Raw genomic sequence first — 25,566 nt, 5'->3', positions numbered from 1 at the left:
TATCATTGATTAATTGTAAATTAATGCCATTGAGGACATCGATTACTAATGAAAGGCTGAGTTCTTTCCGTTGTAATTCTATCTAGGTTTCACTTGAAATCTATGGCCAACCAACTAATTTTACTCCGCTGATAAATTTGGCCCCAAATTACAGTTGTTACAATTTTTGCAATTATTTTTATGGCGAAATGTAGATTCCGTATTATTTAATTTTCTTCTGGTTTTTCTAAAAACCAAATTTCCCTTTTCTTCCATTTCAAGATGGTAGCAGGAAAAATACCATTGTGCAAGAGAAATTCACATTTCAAAAGTAGATAATATGGGGCCCTCGAATCCTAAATACGGCACTGATTATGTCAGCAGGATTCGCTCAAATAAGGTAAGAAAATAAATACTGTTACATCAAAAGTACTACTGCGGTAGCGATACCGTTTTGTTTTGTTCCAAAATAAAATGGCTTCACGTGTACCACCACCAAACATTCCTCCGCTAGCCGCATGCCGGTAAGAGTGGTACCTACTTCCACACAATTTTCCCGTGTTACTTCTGCTTGCTGCACACTGTTGCATACACACAAATTCACCGCAAAACAAACATATCTTTGGGTACCGGTTTGACCGAGCAATGGCAACAATGCTATTATTTATTTTTGCCCCCGTTCTCAGTGCCGTCGTCGTTCCACCTCAGCTTTCCTCAAACTTTCAGCAGGTAACACGGGTTCCGGATAGCAGCAGTTTGTCGCAGTTAGCCCAAACTAGAGTAGCACAACAACAGTAGCCTGGTATGTAGGTAGACAATGCTCATGCTCTGGTTCTGGCCCGATCTGCCGGATCTGCGTTTGAACTTGGAATCGCCAACGGCACTGTTTTGGTTTGCATAAACAAACGAATTATAAACGGCAGATATCCTGGAAATTTATTATCCACTAGTGCATCTGCTTTCAGTTTGGTCTCGTCGTATTGTGTAAGCCTGTGGCAGGGGTTCTAGAAAATGGAACAAACGGGTTAGTTAAAATAATTAGATTCTGTTATACCTATATAGCACAATTACATTTTAGCTTTATTCTTCTGAAATGGAAAAATTGATTTGGCTGTCTATCGAATTAAAATGGCTCGATAGACAGGTGCAGCAATCAGGAGCACGCACGTTGCAAACGCATTGAATTGATACAAATCTTAATGCGACATGCCCAATAAATTTATCCAAAATGGATTTCAACAGAGATAGAAACAATCATAGCCTGAAAAACATCTTCCAATTAGTATACAGTTTTGCACCGGCCTGCAGGTCATCCAGGAATAAATTTCACAATATAGGATAGATCATCCCAAGTGGAAGAATAAATTCCATTTGCAGCAACCCTGGAGGGATGGGTGGATTTCCATTCAGGAACTGTGTGTGTGCGTTCTCCCATTTGCATGAACGAAAACGAAATTTATGTTTCACTTAATTTTCCCGAGCGTATTTTCAATTGAATTCGCAAGGCTGCACAAAACCGGAGCATCGGAATAGTCCCGGATGGATATATGGTCAAAGGACGGAGACCTATAGAGCTCTTGCTCTTTCTCTCCGTCGACGCCTTTCTGCCCTGGGCCTATTATATTTAAACATTACCGAACCGTTGATGACGACACCGACGGACGGTGGGCTCACTAGCAATCAAATTAAAGCCTAGACTAATTTATGCAAGCTCCTCCTGGGCACTGCCTGTTGTATCACAAATGCCACACACAAAGGTGCAACTTCCCCATTGAATACGGATGACAAAGCTGTGCACAGACAGGCTCATTGAAAACTATTGTAGAAAGTGTTAACAAAACAATGCTATAAATTATACCGGCAGATCAAGGACCCCGCAGGGAGTATGGCAACAGAACAGCATGTAGTGCGGAAAAGCAATCCTGGTAATGGATTGTGTTTGTTAATTCAGAGAAATCAATTTCAACGCCCGCCATTCAACACCGTTCTGCCGTTCAATAGAACTTTTCACCGGACGAGAGAAATGAACAAGAGGGTCCACAATTGGTTCAATTGCGCCAAGAGATGGAATGGAACGGTCAATGAAATTCTTCGTTCGGAGAATGTTGTTTAACACTGTAAAACTGAGTTTCGTAGATACAACACTTTGTTCGTTAATTATGAGAATCATTCGTATTGTACATCTTTCGGTACAATATCAACATAACGCTTAGTTCCAATAATATAGGAAATCGCGCTTTATTCGACTTACATGTTAATTAAAAAATTGCTTTCGATTGTTATGTTTAGCTATATGGTCTTCCGATATGCCGTCTTGAAGGACTAATTATGTCTGTTACAATATTGTGCCATTATGATTGTTTGAAGTCAAAACTTGCTGTACTTTTCATGTAAATATCATTATTTTAGCTAATATGGTTACTGTTATCGAGGGGTCGCCCAATCACCATTTAGAAAATTGTGAAGTCTTTCGGTGAAAAAATGCATAGGAATTATTTTGGACCTACTACTAGGTCATGTGAAAAAGTTCAGATGCTGAACGGACAAGAAAAATCTGGTATCATTACCATTCCATTGGGTAGACTCAAACGACGAATGATCGGTTACATTCCCTTGTTGGTGTCGATCCCAACAAGTTCCTCTTACGTCCTTGATAAGTAAATCAAACTCCCTACGACATCACTACTGCGAGACATCTTATATCACTGCAGTTGCCTGGTTCTTGTTTCATTTACTTATTTTATTTACTATTTATCAATGTTCCATCATCATCATCAAATTGAGTTTTTTTTTTTGACGTAGACTACGTCTTAATGGAAGGTACAGGGGGTTAATAAAAACTCGAAAATTGTGGCCGTCACGAAAAAGTGACGAAACAAATAAAACAGCAAAAAAAGTTATCTTCCATTAATTTCCACTTAATTAATTTTGGTATCCATGACAGATACGTATTTCGACTACAATGTGCAGTCTTCATCAGTGTCATTCCCACTAAAGAACTTATCAAAATCTAACCCCCTTAAGTACTCATCCCCTAGGTAAAAAAGTCAAGATCATAGGTATAAAAATGAAACTACAATGTGTTGAATCGGAACCTACCTAACGAATAAAAACCAAAGATTTAAGTAAGCTAAAGGAGAAAAATCTATACAACTCTCTAATAAGGAAAATTCCCAAAGGCTTGGTAGCCATCATAATGAAGTAATGAAATTGGGTTGTTAGCGGAATGCTAAATAAAACAGCAAAAAAGGTTATCTTCCATTTAATTCCACTTAATTAATTTTGGTATCCAAGCTTACTTAAATCTTTGGTTTTTATTAGTTAGGTAGGTTCCGATTCAACACATTGTAGTTTCATTTTTATACCTATGATCTTGACTTTTTTACCTAGGGGATGAGTACTTAAGGGGGTTAGATTTTGATAAGTTCTTTAGTGGGAATGACACTGATGAAGACTGCACATTGTAGTCGAAATACGTATCTGTCATGGATACCAAAATTAATTAAGTGGAATTAAATGGAAGATAACCTTTTTTGCTGTTTTATTTAGCATTCCGCTAACAACCCAATTTCATTACTTCATGAAGAAACAAAATTAAAAATTTACAAATCAATTGCAATTTTTCATAAAAACAAAACTTTCAAAACAATGTACGATAAATTTATCACTGTTTTCATGAAAAAATATGTGTTCACTAATCCAGTTGTCAAAATCGAGTTTCACTTGGTTGCGCATCATTCTGCATGAACCTGTAAAGTTATAAAACAGCGTTGTTGTTGCGCCTCCACTCATTTTGGTATCGGACATGGTGAACGGATATTTCCAGGTACCAGCAGCAAGCAGTAGCACGCCAGCGGTGGACATTTTCCCTCTCTACCGGACGGCACGATAAGTGGATCATCTTAACAACGAGTGGTGGGGTGGAAGGAGACTCACCTCTGCAACAAACTGTTTTTGCATTAAGTCTAACTCGCATCTACCCGATATCACCGGATCTGACTGGCGGTTTCATGCAATACTGTCACAAGCTGGAATTGTTAAGTTTTGAGATTTTGATGGCAAATTACGGAAATAGTGTGAAAATTCATCCCACAAAAACCCATTTTGAAATTCGTGAAATCTAATCTAATTCAATCTAATATAATCTAACACCCACACAGCCAGGGGGGATATTTAAAACGCTAACATTTTTACTTAGCCTTCGCTTTAGCCTTATACTTCTTTGAAGCCGTGATTTTCATTTTTGTAAAAATTTTCAGCCGAAATTCAACTTAGCTAAACAAGAAACACGCGAACACTGGCGCGGTAACCATAGCACGGTGATAGAGGAAATGCTTCGCCAACCCGAGCGTCTGTTCACCATGGAGGTGCGGCTCAAACAGCGTCTGATTGGCATCCAGCGGCTGAATAAGAAACGTATCTGTCATGGATACCAAAATTAATTAAGTGGAATTAAATGGAAGATAACCTTTTTTTGCTGTTTTATTAAAGCATTCCGCTAACAACCCAATTTCATTACTTCATTATGATGGCTACCAAGCCTTTGGGATTTTCCTTATTAGAGAGTTGAATAGATTTTTCTCCTTTAGCTTACTTAAATCTTTGGTTTTAATTAGTTAGGTAGGTTCCGATTCAACACATTGTAGTTTCATTTATATACCTGTGATCTTGACTTTTATACCTAGGGGATGAGTACTTAAGGGGGTTAGATTTTGATAAGTTCTTTAGTGGGAATGACACTGATGAAGACTGCACATTGTAGTCGAAATACGTATCTGTCATGGATACCAAAATTAATTAAGTGGAATTAAATGGAAGATAACCTTTTTTTGCTGTTTTATTAAAGCATTCCGCTAACAACCCAATTTCATTACTTCATTATGATGGCTACCAAGCCTTTGGGATTTTCCTTATTAGAGAGTTGAATAGATTTTTCTCCTTTAGCTTACTTAAATCTTTGGTTTTAATTAGTTAGGTAGGTTCCGATTCAACACATTGTAGTTTCATTTATATACCTGTGATCTTGACTTTTATACCTAGGGGATGAGTACTTAAGGGGGTTAGATTTTGATAAGTTCTTTAGTGGGAATGACACTGATGAAGACTGCACATTGTAGTCGAAATACGTATCTGTCATGGATACCAAAATTAATTAAGTGGAATTAAATGGAAGATAACCTTTTTTTGCTGTTTTATTAAAGCATTCCGCTAACAACCCAATTTCATTACTTCATCCAAGTCTGTTTTTCAAAGGACGGAGCCAAAATCCAACTTGGCAGATCAAGAAATCCAAATTTCTATAAAAATACGTACTTCTTGTGGATGTGAACCCAGTTTTCTCAACAATTGTGCTTACTTTAAAAAAAAATCAAATGTATGAACACACGAAAGTCCATTCTTTAAAATCTCAGCCTTATTTTCAAAGAATTTTAATCTCACAAGAACCAGAAAGGGATCTAAGGGAACGGAATCTACGTTAAAAGTTAGGTAAATCACTTCAGGAAAGCTCAAACTAACAAATGTCCGTTCACTTCGGAAAACTTTCTACACTTTCACTAAGCAAGATTGTGTCCTTGCCAAATGCCAAGGCAGTTAACAAAAATCTGGAGCTAACTTGGGAAAATGTCAAACCCACTCTGACAAGTTTGGTTTCAGTTCGGAAAAATTTGAATCAATGCAGGAAACCTTGGATTCATTTAGGAAAAGGATTAATCAGCTAATGTTGCCTCACTTCAGAAACAGCGAAACAAATTATTTAAAGCTTGGATTCGGTATATGTTGAATCACTTCAGGAAAGCTTTGACAACTTAAAAAAGGATTGAATAACATAACAGAAAAGTTTAGACTCAGTTTGAAAAATATTGATGACTTATTCGAAAGTTTGAACTCACTTCAAACAAGTTCAGACTCAGTTTTGAATCTGCTTTGAAAAGTGTCACCTCAGTTAGGAATTGCCTGAATCGTTTCTGATTTGGTCTCACTTCTAAAAATTTTAAACCAATTTTGAAAAGATAGGATTTTGCTCGGAAATTGATGAATCACTGTAGAAAAGAAGTGAATCATTAAATATCATTGCAGAAGGTTTGTAAGTTAAAAAAAATTAGATCGAATGCAAAAATCTGGTGACTACGGTGGGCTGGCCACATCGTAATAATGTCGGATAACGACCCACTGAAAATGGTTCTTGGTAGTGATGCGACTGGAACAAGACGAAGATGTGCGCAACGAACTAGAGGGATCGATCAGATTTAAGGTGGCTTACCTAGTGAGTTAAGGAATGATGTTTGATGAAATTCGTTTTCAACAACTGAAACCGGCTGATCCGATTTCAAGGACCTGTCATGCCGTACTGGTTTATTTTTTAAAGTTATTCTAACATATGCACAATGATATGATTTATGGAAAACTTATTATTTTTTAACCAAGTAGACTGAGACGTGTATTTTCCTATAAGTACCATCGATTGTATTGAAATGTTTCGTGCAGCAAATACGGATGAAACGGTATGTATGTTTTATGAGAAAGTGTACGACATTCTGAAGGAACTTGTTCCACGTAGACGAAGTAGACCTTATTCGTTCAAGCATCCGTGATGGACATCTGAGTTACAATATCTCCGTAACGTCGTGCATATACATTCAATCTATATTCACTCGATACAGATTACAGCGATTGTCGGACTACTGCATTCCATAGCTACAGCGGACGAATGAAGCTGACCGTGAAGCAAGACCCGTCATCCTTTTGGTCATTTGTACGTAGCCATAAGCAATCCAATCGTATTACTGGTGAGATGGCTGGAGCAGATTAACGCCAAATTCAGTCAAAAGTTGATATTACGTTACATAAGCTGTCTTGTTATGACCTATCACTTGTAATAGTTTAGTGTAATGATTGATATTATTTAGAAATAAATTGTGTACCACGTACGCAGTAAAAGTTGGAAATGTAACATACATAGGAAAGTTTGAACATACACACGTCTCTTACCGATGATATGTGCTTACCTCTCAGTATGTTCAAACTTTCCTATAAACAATTAAATTGACTGCAAAGTCGCTAAACCGTAAATCAAAAAAGTAAAAGTAACATACATACATGGTGAGAATACAGTAAATTACTATTTGGTTTTCATTTGACTTGTGGATTCTTGATTAGGTGAGTGATTTAACAGGTTAGGATATTTGTTTTATTGGTATTAAATGGTAAAATCACAATTTAGATTTGAATTTCATGCTTCAATATAGCAAAAACTACATAAGACGTTTTGACTAGTCAAGTTGTTCATCGGACATGTTACATTGGAAGATTTTTCTCAATGACATAATCAATTAGTGCTACATTGGACGATTTGTTCTACATGATATTTGATTACCTTTCACAGATGTCATAGTAGAATACCTAACTTTAGATTGGCCCTGCCTTAAGAAAATGAGCACCAATCATGTTAAGCAGTCCGAATGACCGAAGTAACAAACATGTACCCATCATTTCAAACTGTACATTGGACAATTTTTGACCTATGATTATCTTAAATAAATGAAAGTGAATTTGGATGGATGTTTTTGTATCACATACAATGATAGAAGAGCAATAGTTTGTACAGCTTAACTCGATTTGTTTACATTTGTTACATTGGTCTAATTGAAAAGTGACGCGAATATTGTTTTAGGCGTTTAACAATGTGTGTGTGTTGTCATTGATTTTAAGTTGTCCAAGTTTGTATTCAAAAGAAGAATTAGGAACTTAGGTTAAAATTTCAGTTTCGAAACTCTTCGGATACGGTTGTGTTTAAAGTTTTCTCTCTGTTTTGTGCGTGCGTTCGCTGATTTTGCCAGATTAGATGGTTATACGTTTGTGATTGATGGTTTTCTGGCTTCCCGGGAAGTTTTGGAATCGAGAAAGAAAAGGTGATACCTATATCTTGTTTGCAGGCATCAGAAGAGATGTCGCTATCTGCGTTGTTTTTTTTTTTCTTCGCTTGTGCTCCCGGTCCAGAAATTTGCGGCGTCACGAGTGATAGTTTTTGATTTCACAAGGAGATGCAAGTTGCCACTTGCACTTGGAGCAATCGACTACATTTGACCAGAGGATTGATCCCCGTAGGGCGGGTCTATGATCGGAGCTACTACAACAAGCGTGACAGAGCTGCTTGCAAGGGATTCACTTGGACTGATTTGGTGAGATTGTTCCTTTTTTCTTTGTTTGTCTACTTAAACTTAATTTCTATGAATCCGTATCGTTTGGAATCATTTGATTCGGATGATACTCTTAACTTATATTTTTTTAAATTGTGCCTCAATCAGTATTCTTAAAAACTTTTTAGGTCCCAATATTTAAATTGAGGAGCACGGCTAACCTGGTGGCTGCCGCTTTTGCTTACTGAGTAGAAGACCGTGGGTTTACTCCCAGACTCCTCGAAAATAAAACAGCTATCATGGTCGCATCGCCTGCTCAAGCGAATCTCCACCCATCTCCTACCCAACTATCCAACTCCGTTGCATCGATGGGGGCGTCGGTGAGTCGCTGGCCTCTCGTTAAGTAGATGTTACATCAACAATATCCTTCCTTTCCCCAGTAACGGAGAAGATGGTTGTGACCGGCAATGGTAATTGTCATGCTTTTCCTGTTCTTAACTTTGATTGGAGAGCTATCACTCCCAAATAGTTTTCCTTAAGCAATCAAAATAAAAACGTTAAAATTTATCTGTATAACTATTATTCACAAGCATTATAATATTCACATTACAGTTATGACCCGATCCTGTCAGCTTCTCCGTGCATCAGACTGTTAATTTTCAATAACTCCACATAATTGTAATTTCATACCTTCCTCCTTCAATATGGATGTTTATGATACACATACTTTGTTATTGTTTTAAATCAGTGCGCAAAACAGTCAGGTTCATTGAGTCATTTTGATATGAATATGAACTGCCATCTGCCTCATCATTCACTGCCTCGTGAAAGTCTGAATGATTCAGAGGTAAACGAGTCACTGACAGCCGAGCACTCAGTCAGTAGCTCAGTCAACACGTTTATTCTGCCGTGATGGTACCCAATATTTGTTTTGAATGACTGAGCGTGCATTTTCTATGGAAAAATGACTCAATTACATGCAGTGTGAGTGAATGCAAGTGGTGTGCGTCGCCTGCTCGTGAGTGACTGAATGTTTTTGTTGACTCTTTTATTGCCTCGTCCTTTACCGTTTGGTACAAACGGTCTGCACAGAGCAATGGATTGAATAGTGGAGTGCTTTCACACTCAGCCTAGGCAGCCCTAAGTTTGCACCTTTAGAATTGATAAAACGATCCATAAAATATTGAAAAACGTTCCATTACAAACATCCAAATGATCCATGAAACATCGGAGAAAATCCCTAAAAAAGTGTGGATGATCCATAAAAAATATCAATATTATCAATATTTTATGTGAAATTTAGCAACGCAATTGTAAAAATGTACCACTAAATTTCTAAATAATGAGCATTGGAATTGTACGAATTACCCATAAACATATTGCAATTGATCCATAAAACATTCAGCAATGAACCTTAAACTAAAGAAAGTGATCCATAAAAAATCAAGTTTGCACACTTAAAAATATATGCATGATCCATAAATTAGACGTATATTATTCATGTTTGGGACACTATTTTTTAAAATTTTGATCCATAAACCTTGAAAAATTGCTCCACTGCTTATCTACTTAGATTTACTGTGGAAGCTTCATTTAGAAACTTTTTAAGAAGCTTATTCTAGACGCTCGCCTATCGTTCTGCTCTTCTGACAAAAAAAAACACGGGTAGAACAGTAAATCTGAGTAGCTACGCAGTAATGTAGCAATTTTCCAAGGTTTATTGATCAAATTAAAAAAACATATGTATATAGACCGAGATATAGACTATAATTGGAACACACCAAAATAAGCACGTCTACCAACAACTGGAACACCTACCCTAGGTATGATCCATAAAATTAACATTTTTTTTTTCATTTTTTCTTAAGAAGATTATTATAGAAGCTTCTTTTGGAAGCTAATTCTAGACGCTTGACCATCGCTCCGCACATCTACCTAAAAACACGGCAGGACAGTAAATCTAAGTAGTTAAGCAGTAATGGAGCAATTTTTCATGGTTAATGGATCAAAATTAATAATACAGTGTCCAAAACGTGAATAATATACGTCTAATTTATGGATCATGGCTGTTCGGAATATCGGGATAACACTGTACCGCCAAGTCCAGTGATAACCCTGTTGGGGATTCAGAGAGCTACGGTAACGGTCGCTGTCAGAAATGACAGACGTCAGGTTTGGTTCAACGGAACTGTGAACTCACAGTTCCGTTAACCTTAGATAGGTCGGAGTATGAACGAGAAAAAAAGTGGAAAAGAAGACACAATTCCAAACCATTTAAAAAACGTTTTACAGCTAAATTATTTTAATTGCCTAAATTTGTTAATATACCTATCGTTTAATTAAATTGTAGTTATTTGTAGTGAACTAGCTACCAACAATCAATACGAAACTAACGATTTTAAATTGGCTCACTACTTGACTTGCCTATTGGTCCCAAGCAAATCGATTAACGTACCTCATTCTAGTCAAAATTATAGTACTACACAATGTTTGTTTTGATTCGCTATGAAAGTTTGACAGGTAAAATGAGGGGTTCGTGGATTTTCTCGTGTTTTATAGGGGTGCATCGATAAGCTTGGGACCGAAGATAGTACCAGAGCTTAGCCAAAAAGTTGAGCACATTTCTTCGGGACCTTCTGATCTTAAAGTTACCTCTATGTAGCTACTGAAGTAGGTTAGTTGGAGGTGGAATGCGTGCAAATATTGAATTTAATAACCCTATATTTGATTTTTTTTTTTTAATTATAGTCACTTTAACGCTCTTGGGTCATTCGTGACTTGTCCGGGGTGAGATTTGAACTCGTGACTTTGGCGTGAGAGGTATGAATGCTAACCACTACGCCCGGGTCACCCCCCCTATATTTGCTTAATCTAGATACTACAGTTTGATCCTAAAATCTGGTAACCTACAATTTGTTCCTAAACGCTATATACATGATTTACCCTAAGTAACTAGTAAGTAGCTCATTCTACATCGTTTGCGTGCTTAACTAAAATAATAATTGAATCCCTAAATGCTAAATCTAGCCAAATCTTTGTTGAAAGAGTGACGGAAGATAACTCTCGGTTTGAAAATCTCCCGCTCAGCCTCCTATCGCTTTTCATGGAGGAATTTCTCTTCCTCCAGCGCTTTCTTATTTGCGCTTTTCTCCTGCAGCAACTGGTCTAGGGATTCTTCCAGGCTGACCACATTGGTACTTCCTTTTCCAGATTCGGTTGCGGCATCACTCCTCACTCTATTATTTCTGCTAGGTGGTTTATTTGAGACAGACTTCTTGGTTCCTTTTGCCACATTATAAGCATTAAGATTGGTTTTGATTTTATATTAGTTTAATAAAACCTATTTCAGCTTCAAACTGTCCAAAACGAGACTGCTCTGAGGAAGTTGCTTTCATTAATACGAACATGGCTATATTTTTAAGTGCGCAAACATGATTTTCTATGGATCACTTTCTTTAGTTTAAGGTTCACTGCTGAATGTATTATGGATCAATTGCAATATGTTTATGGGTAATTCGTACAATTTCAATGCTCATTATTTAGAAATTTAGCGGTACATTTTAACAATTGTGTTGCTAAATTTTACATTAAATATGGATCATATTGATATTTTTTATGGATCATTCACACTTTTTTAAGGATTTTCTCCGAAGTTTTATGGAACATTTGGATGTTTTTTATGGAACGTTTTCCAATATTTTATGGATCATTTATTGGTTTTTATGTTCAAAAGTATGTTTGCCCTCAGCCTAGGCAGTCAATAATTTTAAGCTCTGTTTTAAATTATTTAAGCTCCAGCTTCCAGCTCTTAGAAAACGAAACATCATTAGATTTATACTGTAATGATTCACTCTTACAGTTTTCATCCTGGTTTTGTCTGTTGATTTGATTTGTTTGAATTGGTTTTCAGCTCTTTGGTGTTGGCAGTCGCGAACGGTCAATTTTGCTCATGCTCATGCTCTAAGTTTATTTTCAGCTTTTCGATGATGGAACGTCCTCAGTTTTATATTATAATGATCCACCATTTTGTTAAGGCTTCAGGAAAATCCAATTATAATGCATGATAACACTTAATCATTTAAAACCATGGTTGCATCACTTATCACAATCCTGATCCAACGAACTCAACTTACTAACAAAATCTCCTTTCCTGGGTCTTTTGTTGGGGTGCAGAAGTAAACACGGCCCACAAACAACAAAGGTCACTCTAATATTCCTTCCCTACTCCCACCTGATGCAAGGACGTGGCCGGCGCCGTTATTGATCTACAAAATATGGAGTCACTGAAACTTGTACAATGAGAATGGACGGTCACTCCCAGGCCCATTCAGTTGATTGATTCTACAATTTCCCTGATTCTGATCAATCACGGAGTAGCAACCATTGATATGTGCAGCCAGTCTAAGCTAAGCTAAGCTAAGCTAAAAGAAGAATTAGGAACTTAGCTTAAGAATCAGTGGAGTTTTTATAAATTCGAGTCGAAGAACAAATAAATTACTTTTTATGACCAATAACATAATAGTTAAATTAATAAAATATAAAATGATATCTGTTTTGAAATTGTTAACACCTGTTGAAACATAAGCCAAGAAGATTTTGTTATTTTCTTATTATTTTTGTAAGTTTATCTATTTGTAGCCAAGTTATCATTTGCGTTATACATACTTAATCTTAACCTAAAATCTAGACTTACAGGAATTGAACCGAATACTCGCGGTCGTCTCGAGGTTAGTGGAGATTTACAATTTTATGGATGGAGAGAAGAAGAAGGAGATTTGAAACATGATTTACGATACAAATATTTGACTATTCCTTAAACATGAACTTATTTCTATTCTAATGCCAAGATGAATTATAGTAGTTAATTTGCTCCGGTATATGTTCTTGCGTTCTCTAGTTTTTTTTTTAAGGATTCCTCGGTCTCACGTAAATTTACAGAAGGTGCCTAAAAAATGGGTCGCCCGTTAAGGCTACTTTTGCTACGGTGCTTAGGGTGATAAATATGTAAACATATGTGCTTCTACAAAAAAAAAACAAAAATTGAACTTTTTTCACTTCATCTTACTTCATCTGCAGAAAATCTATTTCATTCTATATTTGCCGTTCCCATCTTGCTTACAGTAGCCGTAAAGTAGCACCTACCACTAACATATGTTACGCATTTTTACTTTCTCCTTTTCATCGCACAGTCCGAAAATTCCTGCAAGCTTGCACAACATGACCAGTGGCGCTGCCCGGGATGTCCCTCGTGACCATGTCCGCAGCCCCTGTAGCCACCGGGCATAATGCTTCCACACGCACACGTACTATACTTGGACCCGTTGCTCGAGCAGAACGAACAGCAATGATATACGCCATAGTGCGGTCGTAAGTTATGAATTCTCAGCACATATGGACAACCCTAAACAAAAGAAGAAAAACACGAAAACAAACGTTTCTCTCATAAACAAGAAAATTTACAACATCCGACCCTTACCTCAATAAGCTTCCCATCAACGGAAACCATCAGGCTCATAACACCTGCCCGCTCCGGCACAAACGACAACCCGTACGTCCCGTTGCGATTATCGGTCACATTGAGCGAAATTGTCCGAGCCTCGTCATCCCGGTAGCGAAGATCCGTTTGTATCATAATACCGCCGTGATTCATCGGTTTACCCTCGTAATCTTTGCTGACAAGCGACAGCTCAACCTTCCGGTGCACCTTGAGACACGTAAGCTCAGCGGCACAATTCTCCAGCGAGCACTTTCTCGGGTCGGCCTTCTGAGTCGTAATAATCCCGTACAGTGGAATACGGTTCTGCACCCGCGCACAGGGCGTCATCTCCTCCGGCAGGAACTCCAACGTGTCCGTCACCTTGAAGTCGAGCGCCCGGCTCGAACGGAGGCACTGCTCGAAGCGCTTCAGCAGGATGCTGACGAAAACTAAATTTTCTATCTCATTGCCCTCGTTGATGATCTCCTCGGCAAAGTCAATCGCTGTGCGTGCGTTCTGCGAGCGTTGCTCTGATGGATGGTGTCAATGAATTGCATCGGTGCGGAATTGGGAAAGCAGGGAAAAGACAAAATGCAAACGATTATGGTGGGTTTTGCCAGGAGATGGAAGTAATTTGTCTTGCCACTTGAGCGGAAGAAATTGGTAAATTATGTCGCAATAATCTGGGCCATCGAGTGCTATTATAGTAAGCTGTACGAAATGTAATGAATGAACGAGGAAACACCACGGGAAACAGCACTGTAAACAATAAGTGTTTGTCGTTTATTTTCACGATTAAGTTTAACTACGTTGATAAGAATTGCTGCTTCGAATACTCCCATTCAAGGTATAAAAAAACTGTCATTTGTCCATCAGAACTTCACTTAAACTTTGACAACAAAACTTATCCAATTGCCATCAGTTTTCCAGTAAATTGTCTTTTATTATTTAACGTGTGCCTTTTATCCCATTCACCTTTAATATAAAAGTAAATTGTCGTACTTACCTAGATCCACCTTCTGTGCCATAATCATTTCCATCTTCGCCTCCCGCACGTCACCAATCTGTTTCACCAGTGTCTTCCGGTGGTCCTCCAGGGCAGCGATATACTCGTCCACATACCCTTCCACGTCCCGTTGGACCGCTTCGCACTTGCTATTGATCCTTATCGACATGTCATTGAGCCGTCCGATCGATTGCATGGCGTAGTCCTCCAGCGGTTTTGTCTGCTCGATGGCATTCTTCACAAACTTGCAGTAGACCTTGCCCGCCTTTGACGCCGACGTGTATTTATGGTCCCGGTGAATGAACGCCGTGCACTCATTGCATATCACTTGGTGGCAAGTGGTGCAGAATAATTTTAATTGATGTTCCGGATGCATGGGACACTTAATCGAGCGTGTCTGCGGATCATTCCGGTGGGACTTTTTTAACAGTTCACCTAGCGTACGGACCATGTGGGTGGACGTGTTGCGCTGCCGCTGGTGGGCTTCCTTGCAAAAGTTGCACAGTTTTAGCGAGCACGTCTGGCAGGACGACGTTGCCTGCTTGTGCCCGAAAGCGGACGTTTGAATATGTGTGCATGAGTGTGTTTGCAGAAGGATTAGATGAAATCCAAACAGGAAATTATTCTCGGGTTTTATCTTGGAATAGAATGCGGACAGATGTTCCATGTCAAACTGTTTAAGCGAGCTTTAAATCACTGAATCTATGAGTTCTGGTTGCAAATAAGGTAAAAAGGTAAATGCACATTTAATCCGGTTAATGGTTCCTAAACCGATGAAAATGGCAAATTATTGGATCTCTATAGCCGAGTGCGTTGGTACTAAGGTTTGCAATTATATTATTAATGAATGAATGAATTTAATGAACAAAAAAAATCCAAAAATTCGAGATGATGAAAAGTGGAAAAGTTTCATTGAAGATTTCTGATTTCACTAGACATCACTTTTAAAATTCATAACTCATGAACCAAGCATCGTAGAAAGAACGTTGAATAGTGATAAAGAAACTATCTCAGCAAAAAAATCTTTAAAATGTTTCCCACGGTGGAGGACAATCATAAAAAATCCATTTGACAATAAGTAATGCAAATTTTAGTAATATATTTTTTTCATCATGCTTCGATTCTTCTTAACTTTCTCTGGTGATAAGTTTAGCATGATGTATCTTACCGGTTTTGAGTTATAAAAAAACGGCTTGGAAAATTTTGGTTCATCTTCACATTTACCGTAGAAAAAAAAAAGGTTTCAGTTCAATGATTAGGAAATAATCTCAGAAATCCATAAAAATACAAACTGCAAAATGATTTCATGAAAATTTTCACGGTGAACATAAATTTCAAAGCAAACAGGGAAAATAATTTTCCGAGTGATGCATGTTTTTCAATTACTTTTCTCTAACTTGAAAATTTCTTATCTTCAGAATGGTATCTCTTACCGTTCTGGAGTATGTACCGAGATACTAATACTCGGTTATACTCCATTCTGATAAAATCATGAAACAAACAAGACGGCGATAATTTTCATAGCTTTCCTATAACTGGTCGTTAGTTTATTGGTCATATCTAAAAAAAAAAAAAAAACAGTAAAAGACACCGCTCTGAAATTGAAAAATGAAGAATATCAAAAGTAAAATTTGACAAACAATTCACTATGGTCCAAAACTGCAATTTAGAAGGAAACAAATATTTACAGGGTGCGTGACGAATTTTTGCAGTAAATGGCATATTTGAGAAAAAATACACCAGTTAGTTATTCTAGCAATGAATTTTGTGCGATTTATTTTCTTTAGCAACATGTGGAAGTTGTAAGTAAATTTATTCAAAAGAAATTGCCTTCCCTTTCGACGACTGTAGTTAGACGCTTCCGGAAACTGCAGTATGCACGTTTTAAAATGTTTCGATCCATAGATGTCTTAGCAACTTAAGTGTGGTGTGAGGGGTTCTATTGGTATCCCGTTGTACGACGCCCTATACAAAATAAACCAACGGATTGATATCGGGACTGTTTGGGGGCAAATTTCTTCCTCCCAAATTTACGAAATATTTTCCGTAAGCCATTTCTGTTGTTTATTAGCAGTATGAGCAGGTGCTCCGTCTTATAACTTTCCCAAGCCTTTTTTAATATTATACACTGTTCTTTCAGCTACAAAATGGTGAGTTGACAACCTGGAAGGAGCGGAATACCTAGCCCTGGTCCTCACAAGTTCCTACTTCACGCCTCCTCGAGTCATATGATAACAAAAGACTACCAGCTGAAACATGGACACAGCTGGTTGGCGTAGCCTGGGCAATGTTGCCAGTCCGGCAATAGCAAAGTGAAGAGGTGCGACGCGAACACTGGCGCGGTAACCATAGTACGGTGATAGAGGAAATGCTTCACCAAACCTGAGCGTCTGCTCACCATGGAGGTGCGGTTCAAAACGGCGTCTGTTCTCCATGTTAGGAGCGGCTGATCACCGTCCTAGTGCCAGCGTGGGGCTCTAAACAGAGCTGTGCACGATGGTCCCCCGGCGAGACAGGGGGTTGAGGCAGGCCCAACAAGCCGCCCTGGAAAAAAACAAAGTTGCAAATACCGAAGAAAGAAATACGGATCGGAACAATCGGCACAGACCTACGCGACGAAATAAGGACTACGATTGGAAACTCGGAACATGGAACTGCAAATCGCTCGGCTTCCCGGGTTGCGATAGGTTAATCTATGACGAACTTCAACCACGCAACTTCGAAGTCGTAGCACTGCAGGAACTTTGCTGGACGGGACAAAAGGTATGGAAAAGCGGGCATCGAGCGGCTACTTTCTACCAGAGCTGTGGCACCACCAACGAGCTGGGAACCGGCTTTGTAGTGCTGGGTAAGATGCGCCAACGCGTGATTGGTTGGCAGCCGATCAACGCGAGGATGTGCAAGTTGAGGATTAAGGGCCGTTTCTTCAACTACAGCATCATCAACGTGCACTGCCCACACGAAGGGAGACCCGACGACGAGAAAGAAGCGTTCTATGCGCAGCTGGAGCAGGTGTACGACGGCTGTTCGCAACGGGACGTCAAAATCGTCATCGGCGACATGAACGCTCAGGTAGGACGGGAGGCAATGTATAGACCGGCAATCGGGCCAAACAGCCTGCATGCCGTATCGAACGACAACGGCCAACGATGCGTGAACTTTGCAGCCTCCCGGGGTATGGTAGTTCGAAGTACCTTTTTCCCCCGCAAGGATATCCACAAAGCCACCTGGAGATCACCTGACCAACACACAGAAAACCAAATCGATCACGTTCTAATCGACGGGAAATTCTTCTCCGACATTATCAACGTCCGCACGTACCGCAGTGCGAACATAGATTCGGACCACTACCTAGTTGCAGTATGCATGCGCTCAAAACTCTCGACGGTGCATAACACCCGTCGAAGTCGAACGCCGCGAACCAAAATTGAGCAACTACGGAACGCCGGAGTTGCTCAGGACTACGCGCAGCAGCTGGAAGTTGCCCTACCCACGGAAGAGCAGCTTGGCGCAGCTTCTCTTGAAGATGGCTGGAGGGACATCCGTTCAGCCATAGGTAGTACTGCTATAGCGACACTAGGTACTGCAATCCCGGACCGAAGAAATGACTGGTTTGACGGCGAATGCAAACTGTTAGTAGAGGAGAAGAATGCAGCACGGGCGAGAATGCTGCAACACCGCACGAGATTGAATGTGGAGCGATACAGACAAGCGCGGAACAGACAAAACTCGGTTTTCCGAAGGAAGAAGCGTCAGCAGGAAGATCGAGATCGCGAGGCGATGGAAAATCTGTACCGCGTAAACGACACACGGAAGTTCTACGAGAAGCTAAATAGTTCGCGCAAAGGCTACGTGCCGCAAGCCGATATGTGCAAGGACTTGGACGGTAACCTTCTCACGAACGAGTGTGAGGTGATTGAGAGGTGGAAGCAGTACTATGACGAGCACCTCAACGGTGAAGCAGCAGAAAACAAAGGTGGCACGGCAACAGACCTTGGAGCACGCGCAGAAGACGACAGGCTACCGGCCCCTGATCTTCAAGAAGTTGAGGAGGAGATCGGTCGGCTGAAGAACAACAAAGCAACTGGTGTAGATCAACTACCAAGTGAGCTATTGAAATACGGTGGTGAAGCACTGGCTAGAGCGCTGCACTGGGTAATTGCCAAGATTTGGGAGGAGGAGATATTACCGGAGGAGTGGATGGAAGGTGTCGTATGCCCAATCTACAAAAAGGGCGACAAGTTGGATTGCTGCAACTACCGCGCGATCACACTGCTGAGCGCCGCCTACAAGGTACTCTCCCAAATTCTATGCCGCCGTCTGTCACCATATGCAAGAGAGTTCGTGGGGCAATACCAGGCGGGATTCATGGGTGCCCGCGCTACCACGGACCAAATTTTCGCGATTCGGCAGGTTCTGCAGAAATGCCGCGAATACAACGTGCCCACACATCATTTGTTCATCGATTTCAAATCCGCATACGACACAATCGATCGAGATCAGCTATGGCAGATTATGCACGAGTACGGATTTCCGGATAAACTGACGCGATTGGTCAAGGCGACGATGGATCGAGTGACATGCGTTGTTCGAGTATCGGGGACACTCTCGAGTCCCTTTGAATCTCGAAGGGGGTTACGGCATGGACTTTCGTGTCTGCTGTTCAACATCGCGTTAGAAGGTGTGATCAGAAGAGCTGGGATAGACACGAGTGGCACGATATTCAGGAAGTCCATCCAGCTCCTTGGTTTCGCCGATGACATTGACATTATGGCACGGAACTTTGAGATGATGGCGGAAACGTACATCAGACTGAAGGCTGAAGCTAGACGGATTGGACTTGCCATCAACGCATCAAAGACAAAATATATGAAAGCAAGAGGTTCTAGGGAAGACAATGTTAGCCTCCCACCCCGAGTTCAGATTGACGGTGACGAAATCGAGGTGGTCGATGAGTTCGTGTATTTGGGCTCACTGGTGACCGCCGAAAATGATACCAGCAGAGAAATTCAAAGACGCATTATGGCAGGGAATCGTGCCTACTTTGGACTCCGGAGGACGCTCCGGTCGAATAAAATTCGCCGCCGCACGAAGTTGACTGTCTACAAGACGCTGATTAGACCGGTGGTCCTTTACGGCCGCGAGACCTGGACTATGCTCGTGGAGGACCAACGCGCCCTTGGTGTTTTCGAACGGAAGGTGCTGCGTATCATCTACGGTGGAGTGCAGATGGATGACGGAACGTGGAGGAGGCGAATGAACCACGAATTGCACCAGCTGCTGGGAGAACCATCCATCGTCCACATTGCAAAAATTGGGCGACTACGGTGGGCTGGGCACGTCGTAAGAATGCCGCACGACGACCCAGTGAAAATGGTTCTAGAAAGCGACCCAACAGGAACAAGAAGAAGAGGCGCGCAGCGGACAAGGTGGATCGACCAAGTAGAAGGTGACCTGCGGACCCTTCGCAGACTACGAGGCTGGCGAACTGTGGCCATGGATCGAGTAGAGTGGAGACGACTTCTTCGGACAGCAGAGGACAACAAGGCCTTAGCCTGATTGGTAAGGTAAGTACTGTTCTTTCAGACACATTTACCGACCGAATTATTTCTTTCATGCATACTCCGGCGCGCAACAAAGCGACAACGGCTGACAGATTGCTCTCTTGTTTCAACATCTTTACGTTTACTCAACATTGTTTGTTTAAATTTTACACCTAACAGTATAAGCTATCCAGTGCTGCCAAATATATCTAAATCATGATGCACAAGCATGAGAAATTACTATTTGAAATTTACTGCGAAAATTCGTCACGCACCCTGTACTCTGTTGCTATTCAGAGGGTAAATGTCTTCGGAGAAGTTGCTTATTTTGAAATGGACCATCTTTTTGTAAAAATTATGATTAGGGTGGTTTAACATAAATAATCAGAAATCAAACTATTTTCCAACTTTCCTTTCGCAGATATAAATAATTAACAACGCCATTGACGTCAACATTCATTCCGGCATCACTGCCAGTCTTTTTTTTTTTTTTTTTTTTTTTTTTTTTTTTTTTTTTTTTTTTTTTTTTTTAACTCTTTATTTGTTCCAAATTCAAAATAAATTACATTTCATTTTAACCTAGGTGCTCCAGTTACTGCAGTAACGTACCAGCCTTAATTGTTATGATATATATCTAAGTGTTTTTACATTGTTCATGTCTTGGCAATTCAGTATTTTAAACAGGTTTTTTAACCTGCATGTCAGTATAACAATTGATATCTTAAAACTAAAAACTAAAACTAAATCTTATCTAAGTATAAAGGGAATTAATCGTTGCAATTGAGGATTGCAACGATTTTTGCCTGAAATTATTAATTATTTTGTTGGACATTTGTGCTAAAGTCTCAACATTCGAAATTCTATGTACTTCGGTAGTACTGTACCAGGGAGGCAACTTCAAAATCATCTTCAGAATTTTGTTCTGAATCCTTTGAAGTGCTTTTTTCCTGGTAGTGCAGCAACTAGACCATATGGGCACAGCGTAAAGCATGGCCGGTCTAAAAACTTGTTTAAATATTAGAAGTTTATTCGTCAGGCAAAGTTTGGATTTCCTGTTTATAAGAGGATACAAACATTTTATATATTTGTTACATTTGGCTTGAATGCCCTCAATGTGATCTTTAAAAGTTAATTTTTGGTCAAGTATTAATCCAAGATATTTCACTTGGTTTGACCAGGAAATTGGAACTCCGTTCATAGTGACTATGTGACTACTACTAGGTTTCAAAAACGAAGCTCTAGGCTTATGTGGAAATATTATAAGTTGAGTTTTGGAAGCGTTGGGAGAAATCTTCCATTTTTGTAAATAAGAAGAGAAAATATCTAAACTTTTCTGCAGTCTGCTGCAAATAACACGTAGACTTCTTCCTTTAGCGGAAATGCCTGTGTCATCAGCGAACAAAGATTTGTGGCAACCCTGAGGCAAATCAGGGAGGTCCGAAGTGAAAATGTTATACAATATAGGCCCAAGAATGCTACCCTGAGGAACTCCTGCCCTAACAGGTAGTCGATTAGATTTGGAATTTTGATAATTTACCTGCAGAGTTCTGTCAGTTAAATAATTTTGAACTAATTTCATAATATAAAGTGGAAAATTAAACTTTTTCAATTTAGCAATCAAACCTTCATGCCAAACACTGTCGAATGCTTTTTCTATGTCTAGAAGAGCAACTCCAGTTGAGTGGCCTTCAGATTTGTTTGAACGAATTAAATTGTTAACTCTTAAGAGTTGATGAGTAGTTGAATGCCCATGGCGAAATCCAAACTGCTCATCTGCAAAAATTGAGTTCGTATTGATGTGAAGCATCATTCTATTCAAAATTATCTTTTCAAAAAGTTTACTTATTGAAGAAAGCAAACTTATTGGACGGTAGCTAGAAGCTTCAGCTGGATTTTTATCCGGCTTCAAAATTGGAACAACTTTTGCATTTTTCCATTTATCAGGAAAGTATGCCAAATGGAAACATCTGTTAAATAATTTTACCAAGAAAGACAAGGTACTCTCTGGGAGTTTTTTGATGAGGATATAGAAAATTCCATCATCACCTGGAGCTTTCATATTTTGAAATTTTTTAGTTATAGACCTTACTTCGTCCAAATCAGTCCCCCAGGAATCATCAAAAATATTTTCCCGAGAGAAAATATTCAGAAAATCCCGAGCAACCTGATTCTCAATAGGACTAGTAAGACCCAAACTGAAATTATGGGAACTCTCGAATTGCTTAGCAAGTTTCTGAGCTTTTTCCAAATTTGTGATCAAAATTTTACCACCTTCTTTAAGGGCTGGAATAGGCTTTTGAGGTTTTTTCAAAATTTTTGTGAGTTTCCAAAAGGGTTTGGAACTCGGGTCTAATTTAGAAATATTATTTTCAAAAGTTTTGTTCCTCAGGGCAGAGAATCGCTTTTTAATTTGTTTTTGCAAATCCCGCCAGATAACTTTCATGGCAGGATCGCGTGTTCTTTGATATTGTCTCCTACGGACATTTTTAAGACGGATCAAGAGCTGAAGATCATCGTCTATTATAATTGAATCGAATTTAACCTCGCATTTTGGTACTGAGGCAGCTCTTGCTTCAACTATAGAAGTAGTCAGAGATTCAAGAGCATAATTAATTTCATCTTTGGTTTGCAAAGGAATGTTTGGATCGAAGTTATATTCCATAAATGTTCGATACTGCTCCCAATCAGCTCTATGGTAATTGAAAGTAGAGCTGTTGGGATTACAAATTATTTCTTGGGATATTTCAAAAGTTACTGGAAGGTGATCAGAACCGAAGTCAGCATGGGTAACCAATTGGCTACAAAGTTGACATGAATCAGTTAAGACCAAATCAATAGTGGAGGGATTTCTTGCAGAAGAAAAGCATGTTGGGCTGTTTGGATATTGAATAGTGTAATAACCTGCAGAACAATCATCAAACAGAATATTACCATTGGAATTGCTTTGAGCATTATTCCATGAGCGGTGTTTTGCATTAAAATCACCAATAATGAAGAATTTAGACCTATGACGGGTAAGTTTCTGGAGGTCACCCTTGAGAAAATTCTTTTGCTGGCCTACGCATTGGAATGGCAAATAGGCAGCTATAAACGTAAGTTGTCCAAATTTTGTTTCAACAGAAACTCCCAAAGTTTCAAAAACTTTGGTTTCAAATGAAGAAAGAATTTTATGTTTGATTCGTCTATGAATAATGATGGCAACGCCACCACAGGGTCCATCAAGACGATCATTTCTATAAATCAAGTAATTTGCGTCCTTCTTAACCTTATGGGCAGGTTTAAGGAACGTTTCAGTTATAACGGCAATATGCACGTTATGAACTCTCAAAAAGTTAAATAGCTCGTCTTCATTATCTTTAAGAGATCGAGCATTCCAATTTACAATATTTAATGCTTTAAAATCCATTACTGAATTTTAAAGTCATGACAATATTATTTGCAAATTTTACTCCAGTTTGAATAGCATCAAACATGGAGTTAGATTTAAGCATATCAGAAATCATATCAATTAATGAATTCTGTAAAAATTCCATTTTGGGGGCAGTAATGCTTCCTAAGTCAAAATTGTCAAAATTTCCGTTAGAACGTTGGTTAGCATTTTGATTTCTACCCGCTGCAATAGCAGCATAGGTAGCTCCATTAACTCGCTGAACATTGTTAGCAGCGAGGGGAGTAGGTACAGATGAAACATTTGAAGCAGGGGAGATATTTGTACCTACGGGTACGAATGAAGAATTTGTTCCTCGCTGACCGTTGTTAACAGCAGAGGAATTTGTACCTGGTCGGAAACGTGGAGCGTTTCCTACCTGACGGTTAGAACGAGATTGTAGGATCGCTTTGCGAGTCTTACATTCCCAAAAATTGGATTTGTGGTTTTCACCACAATTTGAACATTTAAATTTCTTAGGATCTTCCTTCACAGGACAGTCGTCCTTTGCGTGAGAGGAATCACCACAATTCATGCATTTAGCTGGCATGTAGCAATTTTTAGTTCCGTGACCCCATCCCTGGCACTTACGGCACTGGGTGAGGTTTTGGAAATTTCCTCCAGTCTTCCTGAAGTGTTCCCACTTCACTCGGAACTGGAGCATAAGGCTAGCTTTTTCTAAGGCCTTAAGGTTGTTTAGTTCACTAGATTTGAAGTGAACTAAATAAAAATCATTAGAAATCCCGTTGCGCGAATCGCCAGGACGGGATTTCATTTTCATTTTGATTACTTGGAGTGGCACAACTCCAAGTAATTTTGCCAGTTCATCTTTGATCTGATCCAGGGATTCACCACTGGGCAGTCCTTTCATGACAACCTTGAACACACGTTCAGTTTTGGTGTCGTAAGTAAAAAATTTGTGCTTCTTCTCAGTAAGATACTTGAGAAGACATTTAAATCCGTCCAAGGTTTCAGCCAATACACGGCATTCACCCCGACGTCCAATTTGTAGTGAAAACTTAACTTTCACGAAATTCAAAAGTTCCATGCGAAGAGCATGGAAATCGGTAGTGGTTATCACAATAGGGGGAATCTTTTCCTTCTTGGCATTAAGCCGGGAAAGTTTACTAGAATTTTTCTTGGATGATGGATCATTCTCATCATCCGTGAGCAAATCAAATTGATTACTCAAATTAATTTCATCAGAAGGGGGGTCAAGAGTTTGCCCCTTTCTTTTGAGTTTAGGCGCCATGGCGGCAGTAAATTTTTATCCAAATCGACTTCCAAGCAGATTACTATAAGAATCTGAAGGATCGAAGAGGAATTTTCCAAATCGATATCCAAGAAGGATTACCTCGGGTAGGGTCCAAACAAGGATCGAAGAGGAATAAGAGTTGAACAAGGTAGAATTTTTTTACAGGTTGAGCACTGAAAAGTGCTGTTTAAATTTGTTGTAGCTTTAGGTAGTAGTAACACTTCCTTCAGCAAAAAGCAAATAGATCCGCACGGCAAGAGAGCACGATGCGGACTGATCACTGCCAGTCTGATTAAGGTGATCCCACTGTCCTTTTTATTCCACGATTGCTACTGTCAAATCGACCAATCAGCAACTGGCTCGGATTTGACAGAAAATTGGCTTCGCTCACTTAACAATTTTTCTAACTATCCAACTGACCATACTAGATCAAATTTTCTGCTTTTAGTGCCGCTAAAAAATCAGTTTCTTAACCTAATTTTTTTTGTTTCAAATGTTACGAATAAGTAATCTGAAGAAGAGTTGTAAAGGGTGTTCCACATCAAATTGCATCACCGAAAAAAAGCTGTAGAAAATACTCTCGTAGACCGATCCTTTTCAAACTTTCAGACAATAAAATATAACCCATTAGTAAGCTATTGGCATATTTATCTCATTCAACTTCAATACTATAACCGTACGCTCGCACCCTACGCTTAACTCCACTCATTAGGTTCTGTACAACATCTGGCTGCAGCTTCTT

General features: G+C 39.4%; 1 protein-coding gene across 1 annotated transcript in view; it reads right to left on the bottom strand.

Moving 5' to 3' along the window:
* Nucleotides 1-12,775: 12,775 nt before the first annotated feature.
* LOC135717141 (E3 ubiquitin-protein ligase TRIM45) overlaps nucleotides 12,776-25,566 on the bottom strand; it is a 31,818-nt gene continuing 19,027 nt past the window's right edge. The window contains exons 5-7 of the mRNA XM_065239092.1: nucleotides 14,600-15,137; nucleotides 13,594-14,123; nucleotides 12,776-13,518 (exon numbers count right to left, since the gene is read on the bottom strand). Of these exons, the coding sequence (XP_065095164.1) occupies nucleotides 13,282-13,518; nucleotides 13,594-14,123; nucleotides 14,600-15,137 (1,305 nt within the window). The 3' untranslated portion in view covers nucleotides 12,776-13,281. The remainder of the gene's footprint in view (nucleotides 13,519-13,593; nucleotides 14,124-14,599; nucleotides 15,138-25,566) is intronic.

This window comes from Ochlerotatus camptorhynchus, unplaced genomic scaffold (genome assembly GCF_037179485.1).
Source record: "Ochlerotatus camptorhynchus isolate MF236.1 unplaced genomic scaffold, CSIRO-AGI_Acam_v1.1 ptg000050l, whole genome shotgun sequence".
NCBI classification, from domain to species: domain Eukaryota; kingdom Metazoa; phylum Arthropoda; class Insecta; order Diptera; family Culicidae; genus Ochlerotatus; species Ochlerotatus camptorhynchus.
Note: the sequence above shows the minus strand (reverse complement) of the source record. Positions and strands in the feature narration are given on the sequence as shown.